Below are 14,173 nucleotides of genomic sequence, written 5' to 3'. Positions count from 1 at the left end.
TCATTTTCTGGGGAAGAAAATAGAAGCCCAGGTAGATTAAGATCATGTGGATATATCAGAGATAAGATTTTAATCCAATCCACTAATTCCAGAGATAATTCTTTTCCCCCTATACATCACAAATGTGAGTTTCTTAAAATAATTTCTCACAAATGCTATATTGAAAGCCCAAACCTAAATAATGTGACAGCAGCATTCCAAACCTCTCCCTTCTCCTACTAGTCTCTTTAAACCTCCACACTTAGGAATGACTTTTGATTCATGGATATTAAGGAATATCTATGGTTAAGTAGTCAAGATTTTAGGGATCCAAAAGTGAGTTATTTTAGCATAAGGAGGCAAGTATTCTCAAGAGAGAGTCAGCATATGACTTTCCCTAGATGTGAGTTCACTGGGAAGGTTTGAGCTTTCAACTCACAAGGAAGATGCAACTGTTAGTTAGTGCCTGAGGCTGTTACTGTTAATAACTTCCCCCTTTTTTGGAGGTCCAGAGGTGAGGGATATAAATAGTACAATCTCTAGAGCTGGGTGCCTGGAGTCAAGATTTGAGTTCAAACCCAATTTCAGACACTTAATGGCTCTGTCACTTAACCTTCATTTATTTCACTATGCTCAAGTATTAGAGATAATAACATCATCTACCTCCCAGGGTTATTGTGACTACCAAATGAGCTCACATTTGTATAAAATGATTGTTCTCCACAGCTCCTTCTTTCTATATCTACCCCAGTGATCTCCCATCCTAAAAGAGTCACTGAAAAGTTTTCTCACTCCATGAAGCATGGGAATGTATAGTGGGAGCCAGGTCTTTGCTAGAATCATGAAGACAAGACCATTAACCAGAGCAGGAATGACAACAAATCACAAGTGGGCATTTATGCAACAATCTCCTACCTGGTTCTCTTCTGCTTATCAGTAATGATATTAGTAAAAAAAATCCATTCAAACTTTGAAGAGAGTCTTTCCTGACCACACATTCCCCGCTATTTTCTAGGGAGCTTGGATGTCTCCAAAAGGCTCTTATCTAAATGCTGATTCTGTCAGATTTCATCTACTCTGGGTAATATTTGGAATCTAGGTAAGGAAGTGAGTATTATTTCCTTTATTCTTTCCATGTTAGCTAATACCAGATATACTAACCCTGGCATAAAACATGGCATTTATAAAATGCAAATGTGGTATCAAGTTTGTACCACTTGTTCTTTTAAAAGTTCCCTGCCTGGGTTCCTGATGACCACATTATAAATGAATACATTGCAGTCACATACTTGAGTGGGTGAGATCTTTTCTCCTTCCATCTCACAAAGGTTTCAGTCACAAACAAAATTATATTATTTGGAAACGCCCCTACAAATCTCACTAATTGGAATGTTTAGGAGTTTTGAAAACAGAAGGAATTTGTTGCCTGCTCTGAGTAAGGGCTTAGAGAGTGGAACGTCTGAAATGTGGGGGGAAATTCCCTAGGCAGTTCCTAATGCAGGCAGCCAAGTCATGATAGGCTTTTGAAATTATGGATAGATGGGGGAGGATGTTTGGCTATTGTGGTGCACTTCAAAAGCATTTTGGAGGTGTAGCTTCATGGGACAGTGCCCAGGGTCACCAATAGTGTTTGTTTTCCTAAATTTATATTGGTCTGGCTAATTGAGTATTTCCAGTGTCTTCCTCACATCTGGAAAAGCTAAGAATTGATAGCACAAAAATCTCCCCAAAGTCAAAGGCACAAGCATTCCTCAGGGTGTTTTCCAAACTTACGAGCTGTTGAGTATTTGAAATTTTTCTCCTTTATGAAAACTCAGGTCATCTTCCGTTCTTGCCTCATAGTCGTAAAGGGCCACAAAAAGGGTTACACCTGGGGAAAAAAAATAAACCAAAAGCAAAGATTACAGAAGAAAATACTAATTCAAAGAATTAGGCCCTTTTTTGTCTCCCTGCTACCAAAAAAGCTCACTTCTCCCTGATGCTGTTGGCAATGGTGATAGTTAAATATTGCTTCATCACATCACGAGGCAATGACAAGGTACAATATCATAATTGTAATGTAGAAAAATGAATTATTGATTCAATAAACATTTTTAAATGCCTATTATATTCAGGTACCTTGCTAAGTATGGGAGATGCAAACAAAGCCACAATACAGCCCCTACTGTATTTTCTTTTCACAGTATAAAAAGGGCAACAGCATGAAAACAAATATGTACTAATATTGGTATATATTTGTTTCTCTCTGTTGAGTTTTTAAGTTGTATGTTTTGTGCAAAGAAACATAAATTTGATCTCCTTCATATATCATCTCTAAATAAATACGTGAGGTTGTTTCTCCCCTCCCCCAAGACCTTGCTACTTTTTTGGTGTAGGAATGAGGAACTCCCTCTACCAAAGCAAACTTATTATAATCTCAGAGTTACCTAGGGAGGGAGCAGGGGAGACAAAAATATTAAGTGATTTGCCCAGGCTACACAACTAGCATTAGTCTGAGACAAAACTTGAAAGAAAATATGCATTATTTGTATTTATATTTCTAGTGGTTTGCATATGGAAATGAGGACTCACTAATTTAATTAATTGATTGCAACAATAACTTGTTTTGTTGAGGGGCTAGGTAAAATTAGCCTTCATATTCTTGGTCATAGCAATCTTTACTCTGATACTAGATCTTGTTAGGGTACATTTTAATTGAATGTAAACTCAATGAAAGCAGACACTATTTCATTTTTGTCTTTATATATCACCTGAGAGGTACCTTATAGGCACTAAATAAATACTTGACTGATTGACTGCATGATATAATCTAGAGTTACTTTTATGACCCATTTTAGAAGGGATGCTCAATGCTCCCTCCATTGAAAATAGCTGTATCTATAAGGACTAAGTTCATTCAAAGAGGTTATACGGTACATTTTATTGAAAGAGACTTTGCTCTCACTCCCTCATTTTTCCATAACTGGTGCACTCTGGCTAAAATAGAGATCTTTTTGCTTCAGAATACATACTTTTCTGGGCAGCTAGGTGTATAAAGGGTAGAGAACAGTCCCTGAAGTCAAGAATATCTGAATTCAAATTTAGCCTTATATGCATACCAATCATGTGACTCTGGACAAATCACTTAACCCGGATTACACACACACACACACACACACACACACACACACACACACACACACACGCACACCCCTCTTTGAACAAAAAAAAAAAAGTGTTTACTCTTTCTTTCCAGTTGGATCAATTTTCTAATTTTTGTTCTAGCTTCTTAATTAAATTCCCCCATACTTCGAAGTGCCTATAATGGCAGGAACCCATTGAATGAGTCCTTCACTTGTATTCCATAAGAGATTTTGCTATTAAGGTAGTTTTATGGGAATAGATGCTATTCAAAATGTTAAGGAAACATGTGGCACTGAGTTTTTCAATCCTGTTCAAAGAGGGACTTCCTGAAGAAAAATTAGTATTCATCAGGTTTGGTTTGACCATACAAAAGCAGACTCACTTGGCAATTTTTTTTTTTTTCCAGGCTTCAGTGAATGGTTAGAAAAGAAGCCATTTGGTATGTTGCTGAAAAAAAAGGCACGGTCACCTTGGCTTTTCTGTATATATTCCTTTTGTGTATTATATGTGTACAGGAAAAGGAAGGACAGAGATTTTTATTCAATCTAAGGAATCTCTTATTTCCCAGATAAGGAAAGAAGCCATTATTTCAATGTCAGCTGGATAAAGAAGGTGAAGGTTGAGGGGCTGCAGTCAAGCTTATTTGAACCTACTAAAAGTTTGTTGGAGAGAGAAGAGGTACTTAATTAATACTTAATTGATCATGGATGAGAAGATTCCACATTCTTCAAATGTTTTATAACTAAAAAAGAGGACTGGACAAGTAAAATCAGATAAGACAATAACCAGTGGAAAAGTTTAGTTTATTAAAAAAAAATGTAGAAGATACTCTGGCAAAGAAATACTAAGTCAATCAGCAAATATGATAGTGAAATATGAATCGTAAGGCAGGGAAAATTTGAGAATGTGATAAGTGACTTTTGCAAGACATGTAAAGCTATTGAAAAATCATATATATGTATATATATATGAGATTGAAAAGACTAAATGCATGTAATACAAAGGAAAGCAATTGTATTGAAATAAAGTTATGAAAAAATTAAAGAAAACCCAACTTAAGTTCATGGATTCATGTTGAGAATCCCTGCCTTAAATATTCTCATGTATGTCAAGAATTGTAGATAGGTAACAGAATAATCAACAGGAATGAATGGGGAAGTAGTAAAAAGTGTGAAGGTGAGGATGAGGGCATAGTCTTATTGACTGAAGATTGAGGAAGAAATTAAAGAAAATTTTGAGAAAAAAAAAACACTGAAGTTGATATTGGCAGAGTAGCAAAAGCCCATAAAGGCAAGTGGATCACGTTTGTAAGAATTTTGGGGATTATGCTTATCTGGGGCTTGAGGACCAGAGGTATTCTGACTTGTACTTCAGATGAAACATTGAGCCCCATTTCTTCTTACAGTCCCCAAATTTTATCCACTGTTATCAACTCTGTGACTCTCTGTGAAGTGAAGGCCTTTGGGACCCAAATATTAAACTACAGAACCCTCTGCACGGGGGGCTTACCTGTTCCTCCTCTTGTCCGCAAGGTCCCGGTGTGAGAAGAAGAACCGACACCTCCAAAGACAGTCAGCCCTTGGCCACTGGCTGCATGGAAGTTGTTGTAGTTGGGGATGGAGGTCACACCAAAACTAGGGTAGTGCTGGGGAGTGGGGTCTGTCCCATAGCGATAGCCAGAGCTCTGGTTTAAGCTGCCATCCCTCTCCTCTGTCAGTTTTGCTGCTTCTTTATCCTTACATTGGACACAGCCCATTCTCTAAATTCCTACAAAGACAAAGGCAGGGCAGGGGGCGTTAACATCAATGGTCACCATACTGGTATGAACTTGCTTAGATCTATGGCTTAACAGATGGTTAGCACTCACAAGGTTGCTGTGAGCATCCAATTGGACAATTTTAGCTAGTGAGGGAAAGCCCAGACTCCAGCCCCCTCTTTTTGTCTAACTAATCTTCTTGCCATGGGTTTCCCTTCTCCAATTCATCTCTGCAACGTGATCATTTCTCGGACCACATCACTTCTATTCCAAAACTTTTGATTGATATCTCAATGCCTTCAGAATGAAATGGCAGTCCTGAATAGGTACTGTGGTTATGTTGAAAGGTTTTCTGGGCTTCAAATCAAATAGACCTGGTTTTAATTCCTATTTCTGAAACTTACTAGCTGGATGATGACACAAAAATTACGTGAGCTTTCTGAGCCTCAGTTTCTGCATCTGTAAAACGGGGATACTAAGACCTCTAATATTTGCTTCAGGTTTGTTCTGAGGCTCAAATGAAGGGATGGATATAACATGATTTGTGAAAATTGCTATATAAAAATTATCATCATTGTAAAATTTCATAACTGGAAGGAACTTCACAGATCATCTAGTTTAAACTAAATCTGAACAAGAACTTCTGATGAAGTATTATTCATGTGTGTATGTATGTGCATGTATTCTCACATATACATGGGTAGTATTGCCACTTATTTTATATATGTACATGTAAAGAAACATCTATATGTATATAAGTATATATGTATTCACATATCCAACTACAAATACATTGAGAGAGATTGAGAAAATTGTTCAGTCATTTTCAGTGTGTCTGAGTGTTTGTGACCCCATTTGGGGTTTTCTTGGCAAAGATTTCATTCTCTAATTCATTTTACAGGTGAAGAAACTCACCTTCATGAAGTCTACACACATAAATTGAGCTCCTACTTTATCCTTTTCTCTTCTCATGCTTTCTTCCCTTATGTTCATAAAATTTCTCCCACCATCCCCTCATGTAGAGAATGCAACACCTTTACCTGTATCCAGTAGATGCTTTTTTAAACAAAACAAAACAAAACCCAAATGGCACAAACCTAGAAGGGTCTATTATCATAAAATGTTTGCAGAATGCCAACTGACAGCAACAAAGTTATCATAAAAAAGCCAATTATATTTTCAAATCTCCATTAACCTTCATCTTCCCCGCCTCCATCATTTTCTATCCTTACCACACACTGGAATTAATTAGAATTAGTTCTTTACTAGACTCTGGCATATTTTCTCCCCACAAACAAACCTTGCTTTTCATTGTTTTGTTGTGAAGGCTGGAAATGAAGATGATACCATTTAAACAATTGTTCTTTTGTAAATATTGTGTCTGGATCAGTGACTCAACTTTTTTGAAGTAGTGATCCTGCTTGTTGTTTCTGTCACTGTCCTCCATGCTGGGAATCATTCCTTCCTTACCAGTCTCAAAAATCCTTAGCATCCTTCAAGATTTACCTCAAGGACCAGTATCACTGAGAGGTTAAATAATTTATTCATGATCACACAGGTAGTAACTGTTAGTGGAAGAACTTGAACCCATGTGTTTTTTACAAACATATTTATTTGTAAATAAAATGTTTGTTATTCAGTCATGTCCAACTTTTTGTTTCCACATTTGGGATTTTCTTGGTAAGGAAAATGGAATGCTTTGCCAGTTCCTTCTTCAGCTCATTTTACAGTTGAGGAAACTGAGGCAAATTGGATCAAGTGACTTGTCCAGGTAGTAAGTTTCTGAGGACATATTTGAACTGAGGAAGATGATTCTAGACAATACACTATATCCACTACACCGCCTTGCTGCATTTATATAAAATATATACACATAGAACTAATTCTTTAGGACACAGACAAGCTGTTGTGGAGGAAATTTCCACAATAAGAATGCTTTATAAAGCCAGATCTAAGAAATACATTTTACAATCTATATATTCAAACTGAAATAATTACATATAATTTTGTATAAGAATTTGTGTATATAAATTAGAATTCATTTTTGTTGAAGGTATATTATGGTATTCTTTAAGTTAACAGTTAACTGTCAATTATTAACTGGTATGGTTATTGTAGAACCAGTTTTGAGTATTATTGTATATGGTATGTGTATACACAAGGACTTTATTGATTTAGTCTAAGTTGTTGGGAGAGGAGGATACTGGTGGTGTTCCTCTTGCAGGCTGGGTTTCAATCTGCACAAAGTTCCAAAAGCGCTACGTCCACAGGTTTTAATCAACAGTAGAACAGTCACCATCTGTGAATGCCCTGACACATTTATAAACCTGAAGTCTGGATGGCCATACCAACTCTGAACTTGTTACTTCTCAGATCCAATATTATGGAAATCATGATAGCTGGTGCAACTTGCTTGGTCTTTTCTAATCAAGACTTTGTAAATTGTCCTTTCTCATTCAAAGAAAGAAAAAAGACACCATGCAGAATTATTTGAATTCACTGTAAAGTGAAGAGTTCTGGAAGTAACTCAAAGTAAGGAAAAATGAGAAGTCTGTTACTTTAGTTTAGAATGTCTTGAAAGTCAATACGGGTAAGACTAAGAAGGAAATGCAGCAAATACGGTGACTTTCAGTAGCACTGTTTTCAAGTACGTCTCTCCATAAGTGCAGATTTCGAAAGCAAAACTGGAGTGCCCTGAAACTTTATTCAGAGTCTCAATAATACACATGGACTCGAATGTCAACTTTAGAGAGTGGGAATGTTTGGAAACCATCCACTTAAAAGCTTGGACTGAGATCACTAAAACCAGAACAAATTTACATGAAAATCACTTGAGATTAACATGCAGTATTCTGTATGTAGAACATGCTTTCTAACTTAATGGTAAGAGAATTTAATGAGTTTCTATTAGGAAATACAAAATTTCTCCCAGGCATAACCTACTGTGTCTAACGTTGCCTTAAAAATTGACATTTTGTTCATTCTTTGTTTATTTCTCTATGGCAGAAGTTACTTTAAAAAAAAAAAAAAAGATAATGCCTTTTATAAAGGAATCCACTTAGAAGTATTCCTTTATCCAGGTGGCTTTTTATATAGTTCATCTCACTTAGAAAATGGAACAAGTGAATACTATAATATAGTAGAAAGTTTTTTAAATCAAAGGCTCTGAATTTGAATCCCAGGTTTAATGTTAAGCCTATATGACAGGGGACCCTCTTTGGACCTCAGCTTCACTACCTATAAAATGAGAAGGCTAGACTTTCTAAGGTTTTTTTTTTAAATCTCTAAATCTTATGATTTTGAAAAATAAATCTTTCAGGGGCAGCTAGGTGGCGCAGTGGATAGAGCACCAGCCCTGAATTCAGGAGGACCCGAGTTCAAATGTAATCTCAGACACTTAATACTTCCTAGCAGTGTGACCCTGGGCAAGTCACTTAACCCCAGCCTCAGGGGGAAAAAAAAGAGAAAAATAAATCTTTCAGTGGATTTTTTAAACTCATAGGCATGATGATTCCTTTTACTGGCAAAGATTGTGACCTATCTATGCTTCTTCTATGTGGCTCTTACCCATATTCTTCTACAAACACTACATTATTCCATTTCCACTGAGCAAAACAAAGTTTAAAATTCACAAATGTATGGTCAGCTTTCTTATACACATGCAATTATCATGCAACTAAAAATATTTCCCTCTTTAATATGAAGTTAACTCAAACTCTAATGAGAGGAATGGGTAAGCAAGTTAGAAAGGATTTATATTTTTGCTCTTGCTTGTTTAAATCAAACTGTAAGGACTAATAACTTCACTGTGGCTTTCTTCTGAAATCTTGGTGAATCTGATAAAAAAGAAAGAGAATTACTCTTAATTTCTGTCTTCTACAAGAAAAAGACAATTTAAAAATTAAAATTAATTTTTATTTAAATAAAAAAAGAACTTTTTAAAACTTTAACCTTTATCCCTAATAAAACCCTTTCCATTATTTATAATATAATATAAATGTATATTATACGTTAATTTATAATATGAACATATATTTATAATATGAGATCTCATCAATGTGATTAGGACCTCCAGAGAGGCAGAGCTTGACCATTTATCCATGCCTATCTATCCCTAGTGACTGTCTTGCTGGAAGCACCCCATAATTTTTGTCTGGTCACATGTTGGTTTACTTAGTTCCTTGTTTATCTTAGGAACAATTTTTTTGGAGATTATTTTCCCATGATTTACAATTATAAATAACTTTTTAAAAAAAGTGGTTCTTATTTAGTTTAGTTATTACTGAAGGGACTTTGCAATGTCCCAAAGGAAATACAGCCTCCTCTCTTTCTCTCTAGGTAAAACTCATTGTCCAATTTAAGAATGGCTCTTTCAAATAGGTGGAACTAATGGTACTGATGTACAGGCAAAATGGTGTATAATAACCATTCTCTATCTGATTGTTTCTTTTTGTAATGAAGTTAGATGAAACTCTCTTGAATGATTGGTGTTCATTTCTTTCGGTCATGTCTGACTCTTTGTACCCCATTTGGAGATTTCTTGGCAAAGATACTGGACTGGTTTGCTATTTCCCACTCCAGCTCATTTTACACATGAGACAAGCAGGGGTAAGTGACCTGCCACAAAACTAACAAGTATTTGAGACTAGAACTGAACCCATGAGTCTTCTTGATTTTAGGCTCAGCACTCTATTCACTGCATCACCTAGATGCCCTCATTGGAAGGATTATAGGTCCCCAATTAGGTGGGTCTGTAATGTGTCAGGGTTTGAGGCAATGTCATCTACAAATAGAAGCAGTTAGAAAACCTCACCAGTTAAGTCCCTTTGCAGATTAAACTCTGTGCTACATCTCCAATGTGAAAGTGGTAAATATGCATTTCCCTGTTTTATGTTTGACTTGATATCAATAATCACAAAAGAGATTCTTTCTCTTGTGTCTCCTTTCCTATCTTCCTCCCTTTCTTGCTTGCTTCTTCCCTTCCTTCTTCCCTCACAGATTTGGTCTCCTTATATCACAAACAAGAAGTGTAGCAGCCACTTGTGTGCCCACTCCTTCTATGGCTTGGCCCAAAAGTGCCTCATTTTCATCTTGGGCAGATTCACCCAATTTTAGGCAGCCTTGTGGCCCCCCACTTGCAACTACTGATGCCAGACTTTGTATGGATACCAGATCTGCTTAGCCCACTGAAGCCCACAACTCCCAAACAGCCTCTGCCTCCAGAGGGATTAAAAAGCATGTACTATCACACCTGGCAATACATGATATCTTTGGAGGAATCTTCACAGGATAATAGGATCCTGGATTTAGGGCTGAAAGGTTATCAGTTCAAACTCTTCACTTTATAGATGAGGATTAGCTGATGCTCTGAGAGCTTGTGACAAAGACACATAATAAGTGACAGATGGGTTTTGAATTTAGGTCTTCTGATTCCAAATCTAGCATGATAATATATTGTTTCTTTTGTGTTAGTGTCACAAAACACAGGCAACACCTTGCTGTAATATGTTACAGCCCTGCTAATCACCTTTTTCTCTGAAATTGTCTCTCCTTTTGTTTTTATTTCATGACACTGCTTGGTTTTCACTCAACTGTTTCTTCTCAGACTTTTTTCTGGCTCATCATCCCTCTCTTAGCCCCTACCTGGAGATATGTCTCCCAAGGCTTTTTCCTCAGCTTTCTTCTCCCTCGATTCTCTCTTTTGGTGATCTCATCAGTTTCTATGGGTTACATCATCTCTACTCTGACTTAAAGATTTCCATATCCAGTTCTATTATATTTCCTGATCACTAGTATCATTCATTACTAGCTGCTTATTAGACACTTCCAACTGGCTGTCCCATTGATACCTCAAATTCAACATATTTAAAAACAGGACCCATTCTCTCTCCTTCCAAATTACCTTGTAAATTGCTGCTGATGGCACCACCTTGGTTCATAATCTTGGGGTCATCCTTCACTTCTCACTTGTCCAAATTCTGCTTCCACAACATTTTTCATCCCTTCTCTCCATTCACTCAGAGACCATCCCAGTTCAGCATGTCACCCTCTAATAAGTCTTCCTGCTTGAAATCTCTCCCCTCCACCATTTGTTTTTCCACACAGGCACTTTAAAAAAGCACAAATTTGACCAAATTTTTGGCCAAATTCAATAAACCTCATTGATTCACTGTTGTTGTTGTTGTTGTTTTTTTGTGGACATCATGGAAGTTTCTGACTTATTCTACCATATTCCCAGAATGCGATTTGATTCCTCTAATATCAAACAAAAATTCCTCATTGAGGTACTTCCAACTTTGTTATATATCTCTCTTTGCTATGCTCTAGCCAAACTTGGGGGCCTTGCTTTTTGCTCCTTATACACAGCAATCCACCAACCATCTCTCTGTATCACAGGCTACTCCAATGCTTAGAATGCCTCCTTCCTCAACCTTGCTTCTCAGAATGCTTCAAAGCTCAGCTCAAATACCACCTCCTACTCCTTGATCCCTCCTGCTCCTCCCCTTTACCCCACTACCAGTATTTCTCTGCCTTTCCCCTCAATCAATTTGTCTGCATTATTCTGAACATACTTTAAAGTGCACATGTGATTCCTTGTCCCCAAATGGAATTTAAACTCAGTGGTTTTCTCAGTTTCTCAGTTCTTAGCAAAGCAGATATTTAATAAATGTTTAGTGACCGACTAATTTCCTCTATCAAATCAAATGCTTCTTTACGCTCAATAAACAATAAACACATTAGGATTTTGTATTCTTTATACTTTTCATTTGTGTGAATATAAAGACATAATTTTCTTTGAAATATTACTTGTGAAAGTATTTTCAGTTTCAACATTTTCATCAAGGATACCTTCAGTGAGTATGTAGATTACTGCCAAAAATTTTCTATGGGAATGGGTTTATTGTTATTGGTGTTATTTTGGTTGCTTTTTTTGTGTGTATTAATAAGTTCCAAGAATCTTTTCTATACTTTTGATAGTCCTCTCTTTTAGATACTTTGAGAATCAATACTGATGATAATTTTATATAGAACAGAAGCTTAGCAACTGGCACAATGAAAATAAAAAAGTCTGTAAGTGAACTAAGACAGTAAATACTTGACTTCTTTGCCAATAGGAAAGATAGACAGCTTCCAAGGGCAACAGTTTACAATATAAACTCCTTTGAAAACATACAGAGGAAAATAAGTGAGTAATTATGAACTGTTACCTAACAAGGCAGTAAGATACATTGAAGGGAAAACAAAGTCATCTCAAATGAATTTAAAGAAAGAGAATAGACAAAAAGCAGAAATGATTCTAAAAATATTCATTTTTTAAAAGAATCACCCAAACTCTTTTCACCAACAAGGAAAGCAGAGCCACCTCATTTGGAATCTTAACATCAGATGTCAAAGTATTCCTGAAGGAAGCAGAAACAACAAGGAAGAAAACAAAGAAACTGGCTGGATTTTACCAAGGACACTTAGAGAGAATATGTGCTACAAGCCACAAAATTCTAAGGGCTCTGAAGAAACGATTCTTCCAGCACACTAAAGAAAGGATACTCAGGTGTAGAAAAATCTTAGCCAAACCCCCCCCTCCAAAACAAAAAAACAAACCCAACCAACCAACCAAAATAAAACAAAACAAAACAAAAAAAAAACCCAAGCCCTGTACAAGATATTATTCTAAATTCTATGGAGATGCAAAGCTAAGCAAGAAATCCCTTGCCACAGGTTTGTATATAATCATTCAATAGGTGTGGGTGAGGATAGGAGAGAAGGAAGCATGGAAATAAGGCACAATATAATAAGTATCATAGGAAAGCCACAATTAAAGTGTTATTATGGGGGATAAGAAGAAGAAAGCAATTTGAAAAAAAAATTTTCCCCAACTACATGTTTTTAACATTTTAACATTTAAAAAATATTTGAATTCTAAATTCTTCCCCTCCTCCCTGAGACAATTAGCAATTTGATATAGGTTTATACATGTGCAAATCAGGCAAAACATATGACCATTATTAGTCATGACTTTGGTCATGACACTGACCAAAAAAAGCCCCAAACTAAAATCCACTAAAAATAATAAAGTGAAAAATAGTACACTTTGATCTGCATTCTGAATCCATCAGTTCTATCTCTGGAGGTGGATGGCATTTTCATCGTAAGGAATCATTAGGAATTATTTAATTATTGTATTAATGACAATGATCTTATTTCACTGATCAGAATAACTAAATCATTCACAGGTGATACAGTATTGTTACTCTGCACGGTATTCTAGTGGTTCTGCTCACCTGATTTCATCAGTTCATGTAAGTCTTTCCAGGTTTTTCAGGATGGAGCAATCTAGTTTGGGAAGAGAGGACTAAATATGGGAAGAGAAAGACTCTTGAGGAAAGTGGCATTTGAGCTGGGTCTTGAAGCACCAATAGAATTTTAAAAGGAAAGAAACTTGAGAGGAGGCATTCCAGGTGGATGTAGAAACAGATGTAAAGGCATGGGGGCATACAGACGCAAGCATGTTTGGGTAACAAGAAGAAGTCTATTTGATCTGGAACACCAGGGACTTACAGGAAAGAAGTAGGAGATAAAATTGGAAAAGTAGGTTGGCCCGACATCTACAGATAGATGTAAGGAGTCTGGATTTGATACTATAGCCCATAGGGAACAATTGAATAATTGGAGATGGTCTTGGATGCAGTAGAACTTGGCTTTTTAAAGCTAAGCTCTTCAACAGGTCTCATTTTGACTAAGGCTGCACCTATTCAATATATTGCTTTCTTCTTCTCATCCTCCATAACAACACTTGATTGTGACTTTCCTATGGTACTTATTATATTGTGCTTTGATTAATAGTTATTTCCATGCTTCCCTTCTCTCCTATCCTCACCTAGTGAAAAGAAAAATTAATAACTAAATAAATATGGGAGGGGAGGACTCAGGGTTTCTGACAAAAATGGAGTGTTTGTGACTCAAATATAGTCACAGATATTTACTAGTTGTGAGATGCAACCTTTGTTTGCCTCAATTTCCTCATCTGTAAAATGGGAATTATTATGAGATAATAGTTGTAAAGCACTTAGCATAATATCTAGCACATTACTATATAAATGTTAGCTGTCATTACTATTATTAAATTAAAGTGATATCAATAGGAATTAGGAAAAGTGATTATAGGATCATGGATTTTGAATTGGAAAGAACCTCAGAGGCCTTCACCTCAACCTCCCTCATTTTCAGAGGTGAGCAAATAGACCTGGAAAAGTTTTAGCCCAAGTTCACATAGGATGGTAGGATTTGAACTGAGGTTCTCTGATACTATCTAGAGAT

At 36.4% G+C, this 14,173-nt stretch overlaps 1 protein-coding gene across 6 annotated transcripts in view; it reads right to left on the bottom strand.

Moving 5' to 3' along the window:
* FYN (FYN proto-oncogene, Src family tyrosine kinase) overlaps window positions 1-14,173 on the bottom strand; it is a 267,134-nt gene that overhangs the window by 70,346 nt on the left and 182,615 nt on the right. For 5 of the 6 annotated variants that reach the window (XM_074310085.1, XM_074310084.1, XM_074310089.1 and 2 more), the window contains 2 exons: window positions 4,612-4,869; window positions 1,753-1,849 (listed from right to left, as the gene is read on the bottom strand). In XM_074310085.1, coding sequence (XP_074166186.1) covers window positions 1,753-1,849; window positions 4,612-4,858 — 344 coding nt within the window. In that variant the 5' untranslated portion in view covers window positions 4,859-4,869. Of the gene's footprint in view, window positions 1-1,752; window positions 1,850-4,611; window positions 4,870-10,760; window positions 10,892-14,173 lie in introns of those variants that run through there. The other variant, XM_074310087.1, reaches the window with a different exon arrangement.

Source organism: Sminthopsis crassicaudata, chromosome 4 (genome assembly GCF_048593235.1).
Source record: "Sminthopsis crassicaudata isolate SCR6 chromosome 4, ASM4859323v1, whole genome shotgun sequence".
Taxonomy (NCBI): domain Eukaryota; kingdom Metazoa; phylum Chordata; class Mammalia; order Dasyuromorphia; family Dasyuridae; genus Sminthopsis; species Sminthopsis crassicaudata.
Note: the sequence above shows the minus strand (reverse complement) of the source record. Positions and strands in the feature narration are given on the sequence as shown.